Source organism: Carcharodon carcharias, chromosome 12 (assembly GCF_017639515.1).
Source record: "Carcharodon carcharias isolate sCarCar2 chromosome 12, sCarCar2.pri, whole genome shotgun sequence".
Taxonomy (NCBI): domain Eukaryota; kingdom Metazoa; phylum Chordata; class Chondrichthyes; order Lamniformes; family Lamnidae; genus Carcharodon; species Carcharodon carcharias.
Genome location: NC_054478.1, coordinates 85,162,084 through 85,181,930, shown reverse-complemented (window position 1 = coordinate 85,181,930; position 19,847 = coordinate 85,162,084). Strand labels below are relative to the sequence as shown.

Sequence of the window (19,847 nt, the reverse complement as noted above, 5' to 3'; positions counted from 1 at the left end):
TGATTATCTATCCCTTTCTCCTTCATATTTTTATGCAGTTTCCCCTAAATGCATCTATGAAATTTGCAACAACTATGTGGTAGTGAGCTGCGCAATCTAATTACTTTTCCAGTAAAGAAATTTTTCCTGAATTCATTAAGGTAGTAACTAATATATACTATATAACTATGGTCCCAAGGTTTAGTCAAGTGGAAAATTTTCTCCAAATATCCTGTTAAACCCTTTCATAAATCTTAGACCTTTCAGATACATTCTTAATTTATTTAATAAAAGAAGTGAAGGTAAAGCTTGATCCTCATTATATGTTTGCACTTTTACTCTACAGTGTTTGTACATGCAGAATGAGAATGTTACTAATATTGGATCTACAGGATATACTTCCAAGAGTAGAACTTCTGAAGTGCAAAGTGACAGCTACAGCCTCAGTACAACTCTACCAGCTGACCATATGTCAGGCAGTAGCACCAGTTTTCTGTCTCTTTTTGATGGTCCCTACGAAGAGGTAATGCCACCTGAAAGCCACACACTCTTCCAGTCCAAAACAAATGCCTCTGATAGCATGAACCTTTCATTCAGTAATAATCATTTCAGTGACCTGCTTTTCTCTACACCTCTGAATACCCAGAGAAGTAGCAATATTTCCCAAGGTAACAATATGAATGAATCACTTACGAGCATTCTAGATGATCCTCTTCTTGAACAAATCAACATCTCTCAGTTGGAGGTGAATAAAGATTTTGATTGTAAACAGCCACAAAATTTGCCTGAGATTCTTGATTCGGACTCTGGCTTGTCAATGGGCTCAAGCCCTGGTGGAGCCTCTCCAGGTAATTCAATGCAATCATCCCTTTGTGGAGATGCTTCTCATGGTTACAGTGATTCTGACATGGATGACATGGAAAGCAGTTCTGGGAGTGTTCAGCATGAATTTACTGAGCTGTACCCAATGCAGTTTCAAAATGACAGTAACTATCAGGCACCCTCTCTTCATGATCTTACACAGTCAAATGATAGCCTGAATCTTTACAACAAAGGACCAAAGGATGATCTGCCCGTGGGTCCTGGTCACAATAAAGCCCCATTCACCAAAGACAAGTATTCGAAACGAATGGAAGCTCGGCTCACAAGGGATGAGCAGCGGGCTAAAGCACTAAATGTCCCTTTCTCTGTCAAAAAGATTGTTAACCTTCCTGTTGATGATTTCAATGAAATGGTGTCCAAGTATCAGCTTGGTGAGGCCCAGCTTGCTCTCATCCGTGACATCCGTCGCCGTGGCAAAAACAAAGTGGCAGCTCAGAATTGCCGCAAACGCAAACTAGAAAACATAGTGGGTCTCGAACATGATCTGGATCAACTTAAAGATGAGAAGGAGGAGCTTCTGCAAGAAAAGGGGGAGCATGCAAAAAATCTCCACCAGATCAAACAGCAGCTGAACAATCTGTATCATGAGGTTTTCAGTATGCTACGAGATGAAGATGGAAATTCGTATTCTCCCAGTGAATACTCACTGCAGCAGACCAGCGATGGCAGTGTATTCCTTGTTCCAAGGAGCAAGAAACTTGAAGTAAAGAGAGAGTGAAATTCCAAAGGCTTTGTTTTATTGGACCCTTTTTTAAAAAAACCCCGAAACTTGTGAAATGCAAGTTTAAGACTTTCCTTTTTCATATGTTATTGAGTCTCCTATGCAAAAGAAAACTAACTAAAGCTATTTTTAATGGCTACTGGTGGCTTAGAGATGAAACAGAAGTTATGGCTGTAAATTGACTCTATATGATATTCCTTTTCTCCAGTATTGTTATTTTGATTATTTCTCTACTGCTTATCACATCTTTTTTCTATTAGTGTTCCTGTATAGTTTTGTAAATACTGCACATTTTATTTATATATGCAGATATCTCATTTGCTATTAAATTGAAGATCTTTCATAGAATTAAAGATTGTATTTTAGTAAGCTAATGTTTCTTCTGTTGCAAGCACAGTACTTGTTTTTTAACTTTATTACATTTCAAAGATAAAATGGAAGAATTGAAAATATATTATGATTTTGTTCATTTCCTTTGCTTTATATAGAAAAAAAATAAAATGTAACTGCCTTTATGCATCGCAAGAGTGTTGACTAGTGTTATGAAAGTATGGCTTCTGCAACTTCAATATTTACACGGTAAAAATTCAAACAATGTTCCAGTTTGGATCTATTTCAGTGATTGTGTAATTTCTGATCACCCACATGTCATTTTCTTATCCTAGGTAAATAGTCATGTATCTCCTAGAGTCCTTTTTCTGGTCAGACATATTTTAGACTCTTGTATAATTGTATTCTCTGCACTGTTTGCTCTAGTTCTCTGGAATTGTTTTATGTTGATCCTTCAAGCCACTGAAAAACAGCCTGTTCTTTCCATGGAGAATTAATGAAACTGAGAAGAAAGACTCACTGAAAGTTGTGAATAGGTTATGTTCCCACTGCTTTGTTTTACCTTGTCAGTGGATTACTATTTTGGAAGTCTTTTTATAACTCACTTTAGTGGCATTTATGTGTAATTTAAACACTGGTTTGTGGGAGCTGAAAATCAACACTGTGACTAGCTGAAAGTAAATAAATCATGTTTTAAGACCAGACTCACATACCAAAACTGGCTCCCAAAGACTGACTTGGATAAAAAGCTGTATATAAACTTAACTATGCAGTTAAATAGTTTAATTGCTGAGCATGTGCATTTGAATACTCCTCACTTTTGACGATTTCTGAAAGCCTCTTAAAACATATAGCAAATGGTAAGAATAACATCAGATTATCTGGAACATCCTTTTCTCTTTTGCACATTCTTGCACATATTGAAACTTCTACAACATTCAAGATTTTTGAGTAGACACTTGATTATCTTTTCAAATGATGTAAGATCAACCTGCAAAATTCTGAGGCTAGGAATTTCCTAATCAATCAATCAATCTCCTCCTAGGACTTGTTCCATCAGTGCTGCTGTAACTAGTCATTTTTTCTATACAATTCTCACTCTATTGAATATTTTCATTAAGAGGATTTTTTTATAGTCCGCTATATACAGGTTTAAAATATAAAAGGATTAGGCCATTCAGCCCCTTGAGCTTGTTGTACAGCTCAGTTATGATCTAATTGAATAGCACCTCAACTCCATTTACCCATTGTTGTTCCATATTTATTGATAAACATACCTAACAAATTTAACAAACTGAATAGAAATCATAAAAACTTTGAAGCTTTTCAGTTTTTTGTATGAAACTCTAAATAAATAACCATAAACCTCAATCTGAGGAGAAGAAAAATGCAACTAACTATATGTAAAGGATTTTTATTCATGTAACAAGTTACATCAGATGCATAGACGTCATTCTGGTATACGAGGGACACATTTATTTGATTCCAGTGGTTAGAAATATGCAACACCAGGGAGACCCAGAAGAATGGGGGATGGGGTGGGGCCTGCACAACTCTATCCTGAGTCCTCTTGAAGTTGGTGCTCCAAATCGTGGGTCCAGAGGCAACCCTCATGAGATGCAAGTTATTCTGCTGAAATTGTGAACCTAACAGGTTAATTTGGTGCGTCAAGCTGCTGACAAACAACAGGAAATAGAGAAATTTTAAGACGACGGTGTAATAAGATAACTTTGTCACCATTTAGATCATGGAAAGCTCAGAGATATGGATAGTAATTGAAACTTTTGAGTCTGTATCAAGATACCTAAAATTTGACTTTCATAATTTATGAAATCTGTTTTTCTATTTCAATGATGTATCCTGTCACATGAAACATTTCCAAGGCATCAGCTTAGTCGGCTAGTAATACTTATGTTCAGCTAACTAGGGTTTGCTTTGTAAAAAATACATATAAAAAATTTCACCTTCCTCTCAAAAATCAGAAGGATTTTGAGAAAGAAGGAAGGAAATAATTTCAGGCAGATGGTTTAAGAAACTTTTTGAGGGACCATTTAGAAAACGACCTCTAAGCAGAGAAAGTGCTGAGGGAAATTTGAAAAGCTGTGAAAAAATTTGACCGTGTGTTTTCCAAAATTAGTGGAAATTTAAGTGCACTGCTGTAATGCCGATGAAAATGGTTTGTGCCCACTAGCGTTCTGGAGAGAGAGTTACAAAGGTGTTTCCTGGGTTGTCATCTTTGCATGCTGATTGGAATAGTCATTGGAATAAATTTCATGTAAAAGTGGATAGATTTAGTTGGAGTGTATAAAAATGAGTGCAGCCATTAAAAAGAATGTTCAACCTGCACATATCAGCAGCAACCAGATGAGGAAGGGGCAGTATTTGGTTTACTCATTTGATTCTTGGCTAACTTTTCTGCATGATTCAGGCACAGTAATTTGTCTAGAAGGGAGCAGGAACTTACTAAGGGATATAATTATGAGGGATGGTGTTCAATATGGGAAGTGTAAAGTCATCCCTTTGGCTCTGAGAACATCATTCTTAATGCAAGAGACCAGGAGCTGTGGAGGAGGAAAGAGATATTAGATACCTATGCACGCAAATCGTTAGAAGTTAATGCATATGTACAAAATGTAATTAAAAAGGCTAATGGCTTATTTTATATTCCAATCCCTCTGAGTTAAAAGTACAGAAGTGATACTTCAGTTGTGCAGAGACTAGTTAGAGCCTGAAATAAAGACAAAATGTTGGAAACACTCAACAGGCTTGGCAGTCGGTCAAGGTGGGAAATGTGGTGGCCAGGCCCACTTAATTGTGGAGAGGCTGTGCATCAGTTTCTCATTGGCAGGGAAAATTTCCATGAATAATTCAAAGGCAGGTAGGGACTGATGCAAGAAACATGCCTGCTTAAGGCAGGATGTCAAGCGCATTAATGAACCAATTATCACCAATTATTCCTGATTCAGGAATTAAATGGGCATCACATGGATTTCCTGTCAAGTTTGCCAGTGGCTTATTTTTGGAGGTGGTGTGTTGGGGAGGTGCCTCTTGTCAGGTGTTGTGTCTAATTGAGGGACCTGGCATTGGGAACAGAGCTGCTGAGAACCACCCCTTGCCCTTTGATCCCCCCCTCACCTGGCCATGACCCCAATCCTGCCCTCCCTCACCTGTGTCCAAGGATCTAACAATGACCTGTGAAGTCCTTGCACAATTACTGGCAGCAGTCATCACTCCTGGTGGCGCTGTCGGTGATTGAGAGCTGCTGGCCGGTAGCTCTTGCTGAGGTTCTAGATCCCAGTGAAGGCCCAACAATGGCTAGCTAAGTGCCTGGTAAGCACTTAATTTGGCCAGGTCTTCCACAATGGAAGGAACATGGGTTTCCCACTGGTTCTCCATCCAGTGGGTGAGAATCCCATTGCCAACATTAAATCCTGGCCACTGCTTCAGATTTTTGGTCACAAACCTAAAACGTTAACTATTAGTCGTTTGGTATTGCTGAAAAAAGTATGCTGTCAAAGCTTTTCAACTTGCACTCATCAGGACAGATGTGCAAGAATACCAATTGAATTTAGTATATGAATTTCCGTGCTGGTGTGATGCCAGTGTTAGCTGTATATCCCAAAGACTAGTGGATTGTATCAACTAGCTGTTTGCAACTGGCAAAGTACAGACCATACCCAACCAGTCCATGCTTTCAAAACTCCAAATGGTGTCCAAAATTAGATGTGATTCTGCAACTGGACAGCAGTTGCTAAACAATCCTGATTGTGCTAAGAATTACACTGACAACCAATTTAAAATTATCAGTTGGGCTTACAGTGTGGCTCACTTACACATGCTAGAAGCTACAAATATTCTCACATGGGCCCTGCCCTTTGCAGACAGAAGGAGCATGTCCATTCATTGTGCCTTTTTCAACTAAACAAAAGTTTGGGGGACAGCCAATCCCTAGTTCATTCCCCAGGGCAATGCCTAGACCAGAGTTGAACTTCCTAGTTTGAATTTAAACAAAAGCTTGGCAGTTAGCTGTTCCCTGGTGCATTCTCCATGGTAATGCCTCCACCAATCAGATTCTACTTGCTAACCAATTAGTGCACTCTTCTCACGCAGTATAAATTGTTGTTTCCTTTACATTTGGTATTCTTGTTAAACTGTCCTGGGTGCAAGATGAAAAGTTTCGTCAGTCTCTTTTTTCAGCAATATGCACGTTAACTATCATTTCTCTCTCCACAGATGCTGCCAGATCTGCTGAGCATTTCCAGAGTTTTCTGTTTTTATTTCAGATTTCCAGCATCTGCAGCATTTTGCTTTTGTATTTAGGTAGAACCCATTAGGAGTAATGCATTGTGTTTTGGACGCCAAACCCCAGGAAAGACATTGGCTTTGTAGTGAATATATTTTAGATTCATTAGAATGATGCTGGGCTTAAAAAAATAACTTGAGAAATTGCATAACCTAGTTTGTATGTTAGGGATTGATAAGATTGAGAGGTAAATCTAAATGTCTTTAAAGTGATGGGTAGATACAGAAAAACTATAAGGGAGAGGGGGGGTGCATTTCTAACACAAACCAACTCAGCTCTTGCCATGAAAGAACTTAGCTGATGCTATATCACCAGAACATGGAATCAATGTCGGAAAAAGTACAATGACCCCACATGGGTGGTCAAGGTGAGTGAAAGCATCCTCACATTATATATCATGCAAACTGCACCATCAGTCTCACTGTGCTCAGTGCACTGCACTCCAATCACTCATCCAGCAGCAATCCCTGGCATACATCCTCAATATTCACATTCTGCACCTTACCCACCTATCAATGCTGCCAGCATCACAGCCACCTCCACAGACCTCTAGCTATTCAGTTATGGCAATCACATCACCCAAACACTGTGCCACACAATGACATTCTTCCCCCTCTCTTGAAAGAACAAGATCTCACATTATACCAGATGGACCTAGAAAACCAGGCAGGGGTTTGCACAACTCTGTCCTAAGCTCCCTGAGAAGATGCTGTTCCAGAATCCAGGTCTGGAGGGAGAGTGGCAAATAAGATTGGTGAAGTACAGGTGCAGATTGGTATGTGGAAATACAATGTTGTGGCTATAAGAGAGACCAGGCTCAAAGAAGGACTGGACTGGGTATTAAATATTTCTGGATATAAGGTGCTCAGGAATGATAGGAAAGGGAGATAAGTTGGGGGAGTGGCAGTATTGATTGAGAACATTGCAGTGCTGAGAGGGGTCAGAATCTATTTGGCTAGAGCTAAGGAACAAAGAGGTGCAATTACACTGCTAGGTGTAATCTATAGGCCAACTAGTGGGAAAGATGTAGAGGAACAAATTTGTGAGGAAATTACAGAGAGGTACAAGAGTTATGGAGTAGTGATAATGGGGGACTTTATCTGAACATAAACTGGGATAGCAATAGTGTAAAGGGTAGAGAAGGGCAAGAGTTCCTAGACTGTGCTCAAGAACATTTTTTACAATGGTATGTTTCCATTCCAATGAGAAAGGAGGCAGTGCTAGACCTGATTCTTGGGAATGAGGTGGGATAAGTGGATCAAATATCAGTAGGAGAACATTTAGGAAAATAATCATCATAAGGGGCTGAAAATTATGGGAGGGTGGACAGCTTTTGTCCCCCAGCAAAGTCAGCTGATTGGGGAGGAATTCATGCTCAGGAACTGTTGGCCAATCAGATTGGCTGGCAGCTCCAGCAGTCCTGGCAGTGCCAGGCGCACATTGGTGCACACTGCAACCAGTTCCAAGAAGACCCAATAGGTTTGGTTTAGGAGAGCAGGTAGGTAGGAAGAAGGCTGCCCTCTGATGCACAAAGGGCACCCCCTGAAGATAGTTATCCCCCTTCCCATCCTTTAAAAAAAATGCCCTGCTGACTCCCACTTGATTGCCCACGCCAACTGTATCATGGCATGGGCAACATATTATCAGGGTCAATTGGCTTATTAAAATATGGCAGGCTGCCAATTTTGGCACCTGCCCGCCTACCGTGTTATGGGGATGAACTCCGGGGTGTGTAGGAAGATGGTGGAGTGGCACCCCCCTATTTATTTGCCCCCACCCCTGCCAAAAACATGCCTGGTAAGGGCATGTAAAATCCAGCTCATGGTTTAGGTTGGCAATGGAAAAGGCCAAGAAACAATCCAGGGTAAGAATAGATAATGGGGATAGCCAACTTCAATGGGGTAAGAATGGATCTGGGCCAGATAAATTGGAATCAAAGGCTGGCAGGAAAGATGGTAACTGAACAATGAATCACAGTACAGAAGTGGCCCTTCGGCCCATCGAGTCTGCACCGACACATGAGAAACACCTGACCTACCTACCTAATCCCATTTACCAGCACTTGGCCCATAGCCTTGAATGTTATGACGTGCAAAGTGCTCATCCAGATACTTTTTAAAGGATGTGAGGCAATCCGCCTCCACCACCCTCCCAGGCAGTGCATTCCAGACTGTCACCACTCTTCTGGGTAAAAAAGTTCTTCCTCACATCCCCCCTAAACCTCCTGCCCCTCACCTTGAACTTATGCCCCCTTGTGACTGACCCTTCAACCAAGGGGAACAGCTGATCCCTATCCACCCTGTCCATGCCCCTCATGATGTTGTACACCTCGATCAGGTCACCCCTTAGTCTTCTCTGCTCCAACGAAAACAACCCAAGTCTATCCAACCTTTCTTCATAACTTAAATGGTGAATCTCCTCTGCACCCCCTCCAGTGCAATCACATCCTTCCTATAATGTGGCTACCAGAACTGCACACAGTACTCCAGCTGTGGCCTCACCAAGGTTCTATACAACTCCAACATGACCTCCCCACTTTTGTAATCTATGCCTCGACTGATAAAGGCAAGTGTCCCATATGCCTTTTTCACCAGCCAACTAATTTGCCCCTCCGCCTTCAGAGACCTACGGACACACACACCAAGGTCCCTTTGTTTCTCAGAACTTCCTAGTACTAAGCTGTTCATTGAATACTTCCTTGTCAAATTACTCCTTCCAAAGTGTATCATCTCACACTTTTCAGGGTTAAATTCCATCTGCCGCTTATCTGCCCACTTGACCACCCCATCTATATCTTCCTGTTGCCCAAGACACTCAATCTCACTGTTAATCACCCGGCCAATCTTTATGTCATCTGCACTGGGCTACCTTTGAAGAAGAGATAGTCAGGAACTGTCATGCTATATTCCCACAAAGGGGAAATGTAGGGCAAACAAATCCAGAGTTCCCTGGATGACGAAAGAGATAGAGATGAAGGTAAAGAAAAAATAGTAAGTTTATGACAGATGTGGATAATATAACCGAGAACCAGGCTGAATATAGAAAGTTCAGAGGGGAAGTAAAAAGCAAATAAGAAAAGCTAAGACAGCGTACGAAAAGAGACTAGCAGCTAACAAAAAAGAGAATCCCAAAGTCTTCTATAGGTATATAAATAGTAAAAGGAGAAGTAGGGCCAATTATGGACTAAAAATGGAATTTACGGATGGAGGCAGGGGCATAGCTGAGGTAATAAATTAATACTTCGTATTTGTCTTTACCAAAGAAGAATATGCTGCCCAGGTCATTGTGAAAGAAGAGGTAATTTAGACACTTGGGCTTAAAATTGATAGGGAGAAGGTATTAGATAGGCTGTCAGTACGTAAAGTTAATAAAGCACCAGGACCAGATGAGATTCATCCAAGGAAACTGATGGAAGCAAGAATGGAAATTTAGAATTGGACCCTTTATTTTATATTGTCTCTCCATGTTCTTCCTGCCAAAATGAATCACTTCACACTTTGTATTAAATTTCACCTGCCACTAGTCTGCCCATTCCACAAACCTGTTTATGTCCTTTTGAGAATGGAGGCACTGGCCATAATTTTTCAATGTTCCTTAGACTCAGGGAGGTGCCAGAGGACTGGAGAATTACAAATGTCACACCCTTGTTCAAAAAAAGGATGCAAAGATAAGCTCAGCTACTACAGGCCAGTCAATTTAATTTCTTGAAACAATAACGCAAGACAAAATTAATAGTCACTTAGGCAAATTTGCGTTAAGGAAAGCCAGCATGGATTTGTTAAGAGCAAATCATGTTAACTAACTTGTGGGATTTTTTTGAAGAGGTGTTAGAGGATTGTTGAGGGTAATGATGTTAATGTGGTGTACAAGGACTTCCAAAAGGCATTTGATACAGTGCTGCACTAAAGATTTGTGAGCAAAGTTATAGTTCATGGAATAAGAGGGACAGCAGCAACATGGATATGAAATTGGCTCATGACAGGTAATCGAGTAGTGGTTAATGGATGTTTTTCAGACTAGAGGAAGGTTTGTAGTTGAGTTCTCCAGCATCGATGTTGGGACCCTTGCTCTGCCTGGTATATGTTAATGACCTAGATCCTGGTTTACAGGCATAATTTCAAAATTTGCAGATGATACAAAACTTAGAAGCATTGTAAACTGTGAGGAAGATATTGAAGAACTTCAAAAGGACATAAACAGGTTTGTGGAATGGGCAGACTAGTAGCAGGTGAAATTTAATACAAAGTGTGAAGTGATTCGTTTTGGCAGGAAGAACATGGAGAGACAATATAAAATAAAGGGTACAATTCTAAAGGAGGTGCAGAAGCAGAGGGACCTGGGTGTATATGTGCATAAGTCATTGAAGGTGGAGGGAGATGTTGAGAGAGCGGTTAATAACACATACAACAGAGAATGCAAGAGCAAGGAGGTTATGTTAAACTTGTATAAAGCACTGGTTTGGCCTCAGTTGGTGTACTGTACCCAGTTCTGAGCGCCACACTTTAGGAAAGATGTGAAGGCATTAGAGAGAGTGTAGAAAAGATTTACGACTATGGTTCCAGGGATGAAGAGCATAGGAACAGGAGAAGGCCATTCAGCCTGCTTGGCCATTCAATACGATCATGGCCGATCGAACACCAATGCATTTTACCCACACTATCCCCATAACCCTTTACATTATTGTTAACCAAAAATCTATCAATCTCTACCTTAAACATATTCAATGGCTGAGCTTCCACGACCCTCTGGGGTAGAAAATTCCAAAGATTCACAACCCTCTGAGTAAAGAAATTTCTCCTCATCTTGGTCCTAAGTGGTTTCCACCTTATTTTGAAATTGTATCCCCTGGGTCTGGATTTCCCAATCAGGAGAATCATATTACCTGCATCTACCCTGTCTATTTCTTTAAGTGTTTTGTAGGTTTCAATGAGATCAACTCTCAGTCTTTGAAACTCTAGAGAATACAGGCCCAGTTTCCCCAATCTCTCTCCATAAGACAGTACCACCATCCCAGGAACAAGTTTGGTGAACATTCGTTGCACCCCCTCTATGACAATAATATCCTTTTTGAGGTAGGGGGACCAAAACTGCACCCAGTACTCCAGGTGTGGAGTCAGGGTCTAACCAAGCTTCTATACAATTGGAGCAAGACTTCACTACTCCTGTACTGAAATCCTCTTGTAATAAAGGATAACGTCCCATTAGCCTTCCTAAGTGCCTGCTGCACCTGCATGTTAGCTTTCAGTGACTTACAGACAGGGACACCCAAGTCCCTTTGTACATCTACGCTTTCTAATCTCTTACCATTTAGGAAATACTCTGCACATTTGTTCCTTTTACCGAAGTGGATAACCTCACATTTTTCACATTATATTCCATCTGCCATGTTCATGCTCTCACTAAGGCTGTCCAAATCCTCCTGTAACCACTTTACATCTTCCTCGCAACACACATTCCAGCCTAGCTTTGTATCATCCATGACCTTGGAAATATTACATTTGGTCCCCACATCCAAATCATTGATACATATTATGAACAGCTGGGGCCCAAGTACTGATCCTTGCAGTACCCCACTAGTTACAGCCTGCCAATGTGAGAATGACCCATTTATTCCTACTCTGTTTTCTGCCTGTTAGCCAATCCTTAATCCATGCCAGTATATTGCCTCTTATCCCACGTGCTTTTATTTTGCTAAACAACCTCCAGTGGGGGACTTTATCAAGGGCCTTCTGAAAATCCAAGTGTACTTTGTCCATTGACTCTCCTTTATCAATTTTATTAGTAACATCCTCAAAAAAACTCCAATAAGTTCATCAAACATGATTTCCCATTAGCAAATCCATGCTGACTATGCCCAATCAGAATATGATTATCCAAGTATCCATTTATCACATCCTTTATAATAGATTCTAGCATTTTCCCTACTACTGATTTAAGGCTAACAGGTCTGTAGTTCTCTGTTTTCTCTCTCCCTCCCCTCTTAAATAGTGGAGTGACATTTACCACCTCCAATCTTCAGGAACCATTCCAGAATATATAGAATTTTGGAAAATGATCACCAATATATCCACTATCTCTATAACAACCTCTTTCAACACTGTGGGATGCAGAATATCAGGTCTTGGGACTTATCAACTTTCAGTCCCCTTAATTTCTCCAATACAACCTCCTTACTTATACTAATTTCCTTCAACTTCTCATTTTCCCTAGTACCTTGGATCACTAAATCTGGGAGATTTCCTTTACCTTCCTCAGTGAAAACTTGGCTTCTCTGCCATTTCTCTATTCCCCATTATGAATTCTCCTGACTCTGCTTTCAATTATGTGGATAGATTGGGGAAGTTGGGACTTTTTTTTGGTAGAAGAGGAAGGCAAGAGGAGATTTGATAGAGGTGTTGAAAATCCTGAGAGATCTGGACAGAGTAGATAGAGAGACACTGTTCCCATTGGTGCTAGGATCAAGAATGGGAGGGCACAGATTTAAGGTAATTGGAAAAAGAAGCAATGGAGACATGAGGAAAAACTCTTCATGCAGCAACTGGATGGGATCTGGATTGCGCTGCCTGGATATATGGCGGAGGCAGTTCAGTCAAGGCATTTGAGAGGGAATTGGATTATTATCTGAAAAGGAAGAATGTGCAGGGTTATACGGAGAAAGCATGGGGGTACCGGTGCAGACACAATGGGCCCAATGGCTTCCTTCTGTGCTGTAGTAATTTTGTGATTCTGAGTCAGGATCAGCACATGTAAATAAATTGGGCATGGGTGGGCTACAGCAAGGTCAATGGGAAAGGCTAGCATGTGTATCAACTGCCTGGAGGGTGAGGTCACAGACACGTTCTGCTGCAGAGGACTCAGATGAGGACCACATTGGGATGTCATGTAGGAGAATACTGATGATGATGCATGCCAAGATGTTTGGGGCATTGGCAAGCCTGCCACCTAGCCTCCTGCAACCCTCCTGTCATGAAGGAGCACAGCTCCAATTTGGCACAAGACATCATGCAGAGCTTGTATTCCAATCTTTGTAGTAAGGAAATGGTGACCAACCATGGCCACACTGCCAACCTGACCCATGATGGAGCATCTGGTGGCTGCTATCTCAGCTTCCACTATAGTATAGGCAGAATCCTCCCAATATCTCAGTGCTTCACTGGCAATGCAAGCTCAGACTGCTGCCATTATGGCTGCAGACCTGAGTGTACAAAAGGGTTGCAGGTTTTCACTGCAATCTGCATTCAGATAGATTACTCAGACAAGACAAGTGCTGCCCTATGGGAAAGGAAGTAACCTATTGGTGTCTCAGGATAACAGCATTTGTGCTCCCACTGCTTCCACTCCATGAGTACCCTTCCTTTTGCATCTAATCCAGCTTGTCCAGACTGCTGCCACACATTCCCAGATAGTACAATCTGAAGTCGGGCACTCAAGGCCCAGAGCTGTTTGAGAGCATCCAACAATAAAGCCTTCTGCAGTCTTCCCCAGTGGAATTCAACAGTTATCCATCAGCCATGCTGCACTCCCCTGTGTAGGAGCACTAGGACAGGCAAAGGCATCTACAAGATAGGTACTAAGGGAAGGCATAGGAGTGAATAGATCATTGTTGTTTGTATAATTGAATGCATAGCCCCATAAAGATGTTCTGGGAACATTTTTGTTTGACCTTTATTGTTGAATGCTAGCCAAGATGACACTGTGATGAGGAGTGTGAAATGGATGTAATAATGGTGAATAGTGGCTCTATTGTTGGGTTGGGAAAGTTGTGGAAGTGGAGCCTGTTACAAATGAGATTTATGAGATTGTTATGTTTGCGACTGTGGCTTTAATTTAGGGTAAAATGAAAGAGGTCATATAACCTGTTCTGAACTCTGCCTAACAACAGGCCTGGGTTACGGACTGTTAATGATTAAGTGTAGGCACATAGTGTTTGCTGGAAAGAAGATGTAAGGTGTTCATGCTTGGAGATAAAAGCATTATCTGCGTTTACAAAGGTTAGACTGCTAGTCTCCAAAGTCCCAGAAAGGTTTTGAGAATGATGGGTTGTAAACAACCATGCTTTAAACTATCCCTTTACTTCCAGAGTTGGGGTGTCAAGGATAGCTAACCAGAATTTCTACTCGGATACAAGGCCCATGCGATTCATGTTGCCATGGAAATGGGCTCAAGAGGGGAAGGGTTTCTAAAATATCTCCGAAACTCCCAGATACAGTGTACCAGGATCTAGGGGAGAGGGAGCAGCTAGGACTGAAAGCCTCGATGGTTCACTGTGCAGGAATGCAGGTGGGAGCTCACATTCAGATCAGAAAGAACAAATTTGTGAGTGTTTGAAATGAGGAAGATTGGCTTAGCTTATGCCGGAGGGAGAATCTCTAGGAAAAAATACCCTCACCATGAAAGACCATTTTAGATTTAAATGTTTCTAGGCTGGGAAAAGAAAGGAATGGAATTAAACCCTCGAACGCTAAGATTTACTTCAGATTGGGTCCAGGAAAATAGAAGGACTATTTAAGAGGCAATGTAAAGTATACCTGTGATGTGTTTTTCAGTTGTGTCAAAAATTAAAGGTGAAAATTGTGTTCTGCAGTTTAAAGTACAAGTTGCCTACAAAAATAGTGTTTAGTCAATAGTGTTTTAGTGTGTTACAGTAAAAGTCTTAAAACGTGAAATCTTGCAGTGCCATCCTTTCAGCTATAAACTGGAAGTTCAGATTTCTTTTTTTAAAGTTATCGGTCCCTACAGGGATTGTAACAAGCCTCACAATTTGTGCACGCATCCATTTACATAGGGTCCAGGATACCTCCTTCCCACATCCTCCTAAGCTGCCTCTTCCTCCTCCCTCTATCCCTCCCTCCTCACAGGGCTTGCCCACTGCCTCCTCCATTCCACTTCCTGTTCATGTTGCAACAATTGCCCTCATAGCTGGGTCAGGTAATCTTCTCTCCTCCTTCACTATATATAGTAACTGGCCAAAAGGACATGCAAGAACCTAACAATGTTTTCATCAACTGTGCCTAAACAAAACATACTGAAAAACACCGCACCTGTAACTTAGAGTAGGAGTGGTAGCATAGTAGTAATGTTATGGACTGGTACTCCAGAGGCTTGGACTAATCCTCCAGAACAGCTGGGAAATGTAACTCAATTAATTAATAAATCTGGAATAGAAATAGGTAGCCTCAGTCATAATGACCATGTTACCACTGGATTGTCATAAAAACCCATCTACGTCACTAATGATCTTCATAGGAAGAAAACTGCCTACATGTGACTCCAGATCCACAGCAAAATGGTTGCATCTGAACTGCTAATGAAATGGTGTTGCAAAAGACTCAGTTGTCTCAAAGTTAAATGGACAGCAGCAATTCCAGAAGGCAGCATACCTTGTCAATGGCAATAGAAGATGGGCAATAAATGCTGGCATTACCAGTGACGTTCACGATCCAAGAACACCTGAGCTTTGGTGAATAACACATTAATTGGTAGCCTGGACCTGTGTGGTTTAAGTTTGGAATCCTGATGTCCTCCGTCTACCACTGGCACTCTATCCAGCTCTACCTGTCCCATCCCCCCTCAACCAGCTTATATTTCATCTCATTTCTATTTTTCCTTAGTTCTGATGAAGAGTCATATGGACTCGAAACATTGACTGAATTCCTCTCTGCAGATGCTGTCAGACCTGCTGAGTTTTTCCAGCTACTTTTGTTTTTGTGTCACATCAGCTGGTTGGGCTGTGTGCTGTTCAAGTCTCCTGGCACATGCTGAGGACACCCTGCTTGCAATTGTTCTCCAGCAACACCACATGGGCCACAAAGAAAGCAGCCAACATCATGCTTCTTTGCCCCTATTTGCGGAGGATGTTCCCCATACTCCAACCTTGTACATGTTGCAGTAAGAGTCTTTGTAAGCATACTTGGCCCAAATTCTTATTATATTGCCAGTTAATATGATAATATAAGAACAACAACTATAGTGCAAACATATAGGACTTCCTCCCTGCATTTACCTAACTGGAATGGATATCATTAATCTGGTGTCAAATTCATAGACTCAGCTTTTCATGGGAAAAGTAAGGAGAAACAATACAACAATATAAAATGATTCTGAAGGAGACACAGGAGCAGAGGGACTTGAGAGTAAATGTACACACATCATTAGAAGGTGGAGGGCAGGTTGAGAGAGAGAGTAGTTAATAAGGCGAACGGTGTCCTAAGCTTTATAAACAGGAATATCACATACAAAAGCAAGGAAATATGGTAAACTTTTATGAAGCTGGTTCAGCCTTAAATGGAATATTTGGACTACTGTGTCAGTTCTGGGCACTATACTTTAGAAAAGGTGTGAAGACTAGGTGTTGAACCTTCATTCAGATTCCAGGCATTCCAAGCACTTTCTATTCACATTTTCATGTACATTATGCCCAATTTCAAGTTTAGTTTGGGACACTGCACCACTAAGGGACAGGCAAAATTACTGCCAACCAATGGTCCATTGCTATTGTAGTTTCATAGGAGTTTTTAGCATCCTATTTATCTGAAGCAAAATACTAACTCTAACCTAGCAACTAAGAGACTAAGTTCAAGGTGAAGGTACAAGAGCTCACTGCATTATTTGAATGAGCTTAAGGGAGTTCCCAGTGACCTGTCCAGCAAAATTAGATTAACTGTCAATAACTGGCAATTTATCTTATTTGCTCTCAGGACCTTACTGTACACAAAATGGCTGCTGTTTTTGCCGATGTAGCAACAGTGATATTTCTAATGTAATTTCATGTTTGTGAAATAATGTGGGGTATCCTGAACATGCGAAAAATGTTCTATAAGTGTGGGTTCCTTATTTAAGTATTGCCCTTCTGTATCCTCTCAAAAACCTTAATATCCATCTGCAAATAAAGAGATAAAACTTGACACAACGGAATATACAAGCTTGAGCCAACCATATTACTTTTTGTTCTGTACTTTATGGCTTGAAAGTACTTCAAAGAAACTTTTATTCCTGATAGCTATACACATTGTTAGTGACCAATGTTCCTTTCATGTTCCAATAGTTACCCATGCTTTTGAGTTGCCTTGAAACAGTGCTAAATATAGCGCTTGCCCCATTAAATAACATTTAGATGTTTGTAACTCTTTCGAGTACAAACCCGTTTCCATCTGTTTATACAGACGAAGTTACATAGTTTTTGCCATTGTGAGATTTTTTGAACTCTTGATCTTGGGGTTACAAACCCAGTACCATAACCACTTGGCTATTTAGGCCAAGCTAACAGGATTTGAACCTGTGTGGGGAGACCCCATTGGATTTCGAGTCCAACGCCTTAACCACTCGGCCACCATGACTCATTGTTTGTATGTGAACTGAAAGAACATATTCCACTCCCAGCATTGATACCCCTCATCCAAATATAAATGCAAAATATGTTTTTATAAGTGTTGATCCCTGTGCATGCTGAGTGGCAGATTACATGGCTTGGCACTAATGGTGGTTGGTGCCCTCCACCCAAAATGTATGTGGGCTCCAATATTCTGATTGTTAGAATGAGGAGTTGACGTTGAGAAATTACAAGAAATACAACATTGAGAAACTAGCCCAAGAGTTTTAAATGCTCTGAAATTCCTCAATTGGGAATTTATGGGATCAGTGCCAAGTCATCTCATCTACATGGGCTAGGGAAGTGCAGGTTCCACTTTGAGTGAATGTTTAGTGCCTGACTGCATGTATCCATTGCAAACTCTAGTCCCCACTTGCCCGTGTCTAGAATGCCTCACCCCAGTCACTTTGACCCACGTTTTTGCAAAGAAAAAAATTCCCCTTAGGGGTCAGGCCACTTGACTGGCCAGAACCTCACCTGTGGGACTCCGATAGCTCTTGGAGATCCGCATAGCTCCTGTTATAAACTGGGACTGCAGAACTAGTTTCTTGTAAATAAAGTTTACTGTTTCTTACAGGCTCCAAATGAGGCTACATGATTGTTCCAAGACCAAGTCTAAAAAGCTCCACCCCTAAGATTCCCCACACTTAGGGTTGATTCATCCATACAGTCACATGATCCCCATAACAGGAAGAAATGGTTTAAACTTACAATCATTACATTCCTCCCCCTTTAATTTTGTTTAGCCTCATTTACAAAAATATCTTAACCCATATTATGTACAAATTATATACAGTTTATGCCATTATAAATTTAGTCTTTGAGGAGGTTTTCGGATTTGGGTAAAGAAATGCAACTTTACAACTGGAGGTTCTTCCATTGGATCAACTTGCACAGGAACTGCAGCATCCAGGACATCCCTAGATAATGGCAGTTCAGAATTATTTACTTCAGCAGAGACATCCGGTATGTCTATTCTTTGTTAATCTGGCACCTCAGGGGGTCAAAGTTTTGACTTCGATTTCAGGTGGATTAACTGGCTGTCGAAGGGTTTCTCGACTTCAGAGATGATCCACGTGTTTCTGAACAATCTTATTTTCCACTTCAGCTTGATAAAAGTCCTGTTTCATAGACGATTGTATCAGGGAACCATCTCGGTCCAGTTGCAAAATTTTGTACAAAAACTCTCTCCCACAGTAAGTTCTCGACCTTTACTGTGAACGTCGTGATTCTCTTTGTGACTACCTTGGTTTCTCTCCACTTTCCGCTCAAAATTAGGGAATACTGGGGTCAATCTTGTACCAAGTTCGCGCTTCATCAACAATTCTGAAGATGTTAAACCAATGATCACATGAGGAGTTGTGCGGCAGCTGAACAGAAATCTTGAAATTTGTGTTTCCAACGTTCCCTCTGATAGTTTCTTCATGCCTGTTCTAAAGGTTTGTACTGGTCTTTCTGCTAACTCATTGGACAAGGGCTGTTCTGATATGTTTAATCCCATTTAGGTTCACGAATCTTTGGAATTCAGTGCTAGTGAAAGCCGTACTATTGTCTGACACAATAACTTCAGGTAAACCATGAATACAAACTCTGGTGCAGTTTTTCAACGGTTGCAAACAAAGTAGGTGATCTCACTTCAAACACGTCCATCCATTTGGAATGTGCATCGATAATCACCAGAAACATGGTACCTAGAAAATCAGCCTACATAGTCTATATATAGTCAAAGCCAGGTTCAACCAGGCCACTCCCACACAGATGCAGTGAAGCTGAAAAGGGCAATTTCTGCTGTTCCTGGCACTGGAGACAGTGGGTGGAATTTTCCCAGAAATGTACTAAGTGCGATAGTGGGTGGGTAATATAGAATCCTACCCGCCAACGAAAATGTGGGTTTTCACGACGTATCATCCCACTTCCTGTAAGGACTCCATCCCATTCTCTCAGTTCCTTCGCCTCCGTCGCATCTGTGCTGATGATGCCACTTTCCAAAACAGTTCCTCTGACATGTCTTCCTTCTTCCTTAACCGAGATTTTCCACCCACGGTTGTTGACGGGGCCCTCAACCGTGGCCGGCCCATCTCCCGTGCATCCGCCCTCACACCTTCCTCTGCCTCCCAGAAACATGATAGGGTCCCCCTTGTCCTCACTTATCACCCACCAGCCTCCACATTCAAAGGATCATCCTCCGCAATTTCCGCCAACTCCAGCATGATGCCACCACCAAATACATCTTCCCTTCACCCCCCCCGGCGGCATTCCGCAGG

The 19,847-nt window shown here is 41.4% G+C and overlaps 2 protein-coding genes and 1 non-coding gene across 8 annotated transcripts in view; 1 reads left to right on the top strand and 2 right to left on the bottom strand.

The window, feature by feature from the left end:
* LOC121284827 (nuclear factor erythroid 2-related factor 2-like) overlaps positions 1-2,097 on the top strand; it is a 31,525-nt gene extending 29,428 nt beyond the window's left edge. For all 4 annotated transcript variants that reach the window (XM_041200578.1, XM_041200582.1, XM_041200580.1 and 1 more), the window contains exon 5: positions 326-2,097. In XM_041200578.1, coding sequence (XP_041056512.1) covers positions 326-1,579 — 1,254 coding nt within the window. In that variant the 3' untranslated portion in view covers positions 1,580-2,097. The remainder of the gene's footprint in view (positions 1-325) is intronic.
* Positions 2,098-3,310: 1,213 nt separating this feature from the next.
* hnrnpa3 (heterogeneous nuclear ribonucleoprotein A3) overlaps positions 3,311-19,847 on the bottom strand; it is a 53,160-nt gene continuing 36,623 nt past the window's right edge. The window contains exon 12 of one of the 3 annotated variants that reach the window (XR_005944557.1): positions 3,311-3,587. The gene's annotated coding sequence lies outside the window, so the exon portion shown is untranslated. Of the gene's footprint in view, positions 3,588-3,908; positions 4,474-19,847 lie in introns of those variants that run through there. The other 2 variants (XR_005944556.1, XR_005944554.1) reach the window with 2 other exon arrangements.
* Positions 17,468-17,551, bottom strand: trnas-cga. The gene has a single exon. It is a non-coding gene; the product is annotated as a tRNA-Ser (tRNA).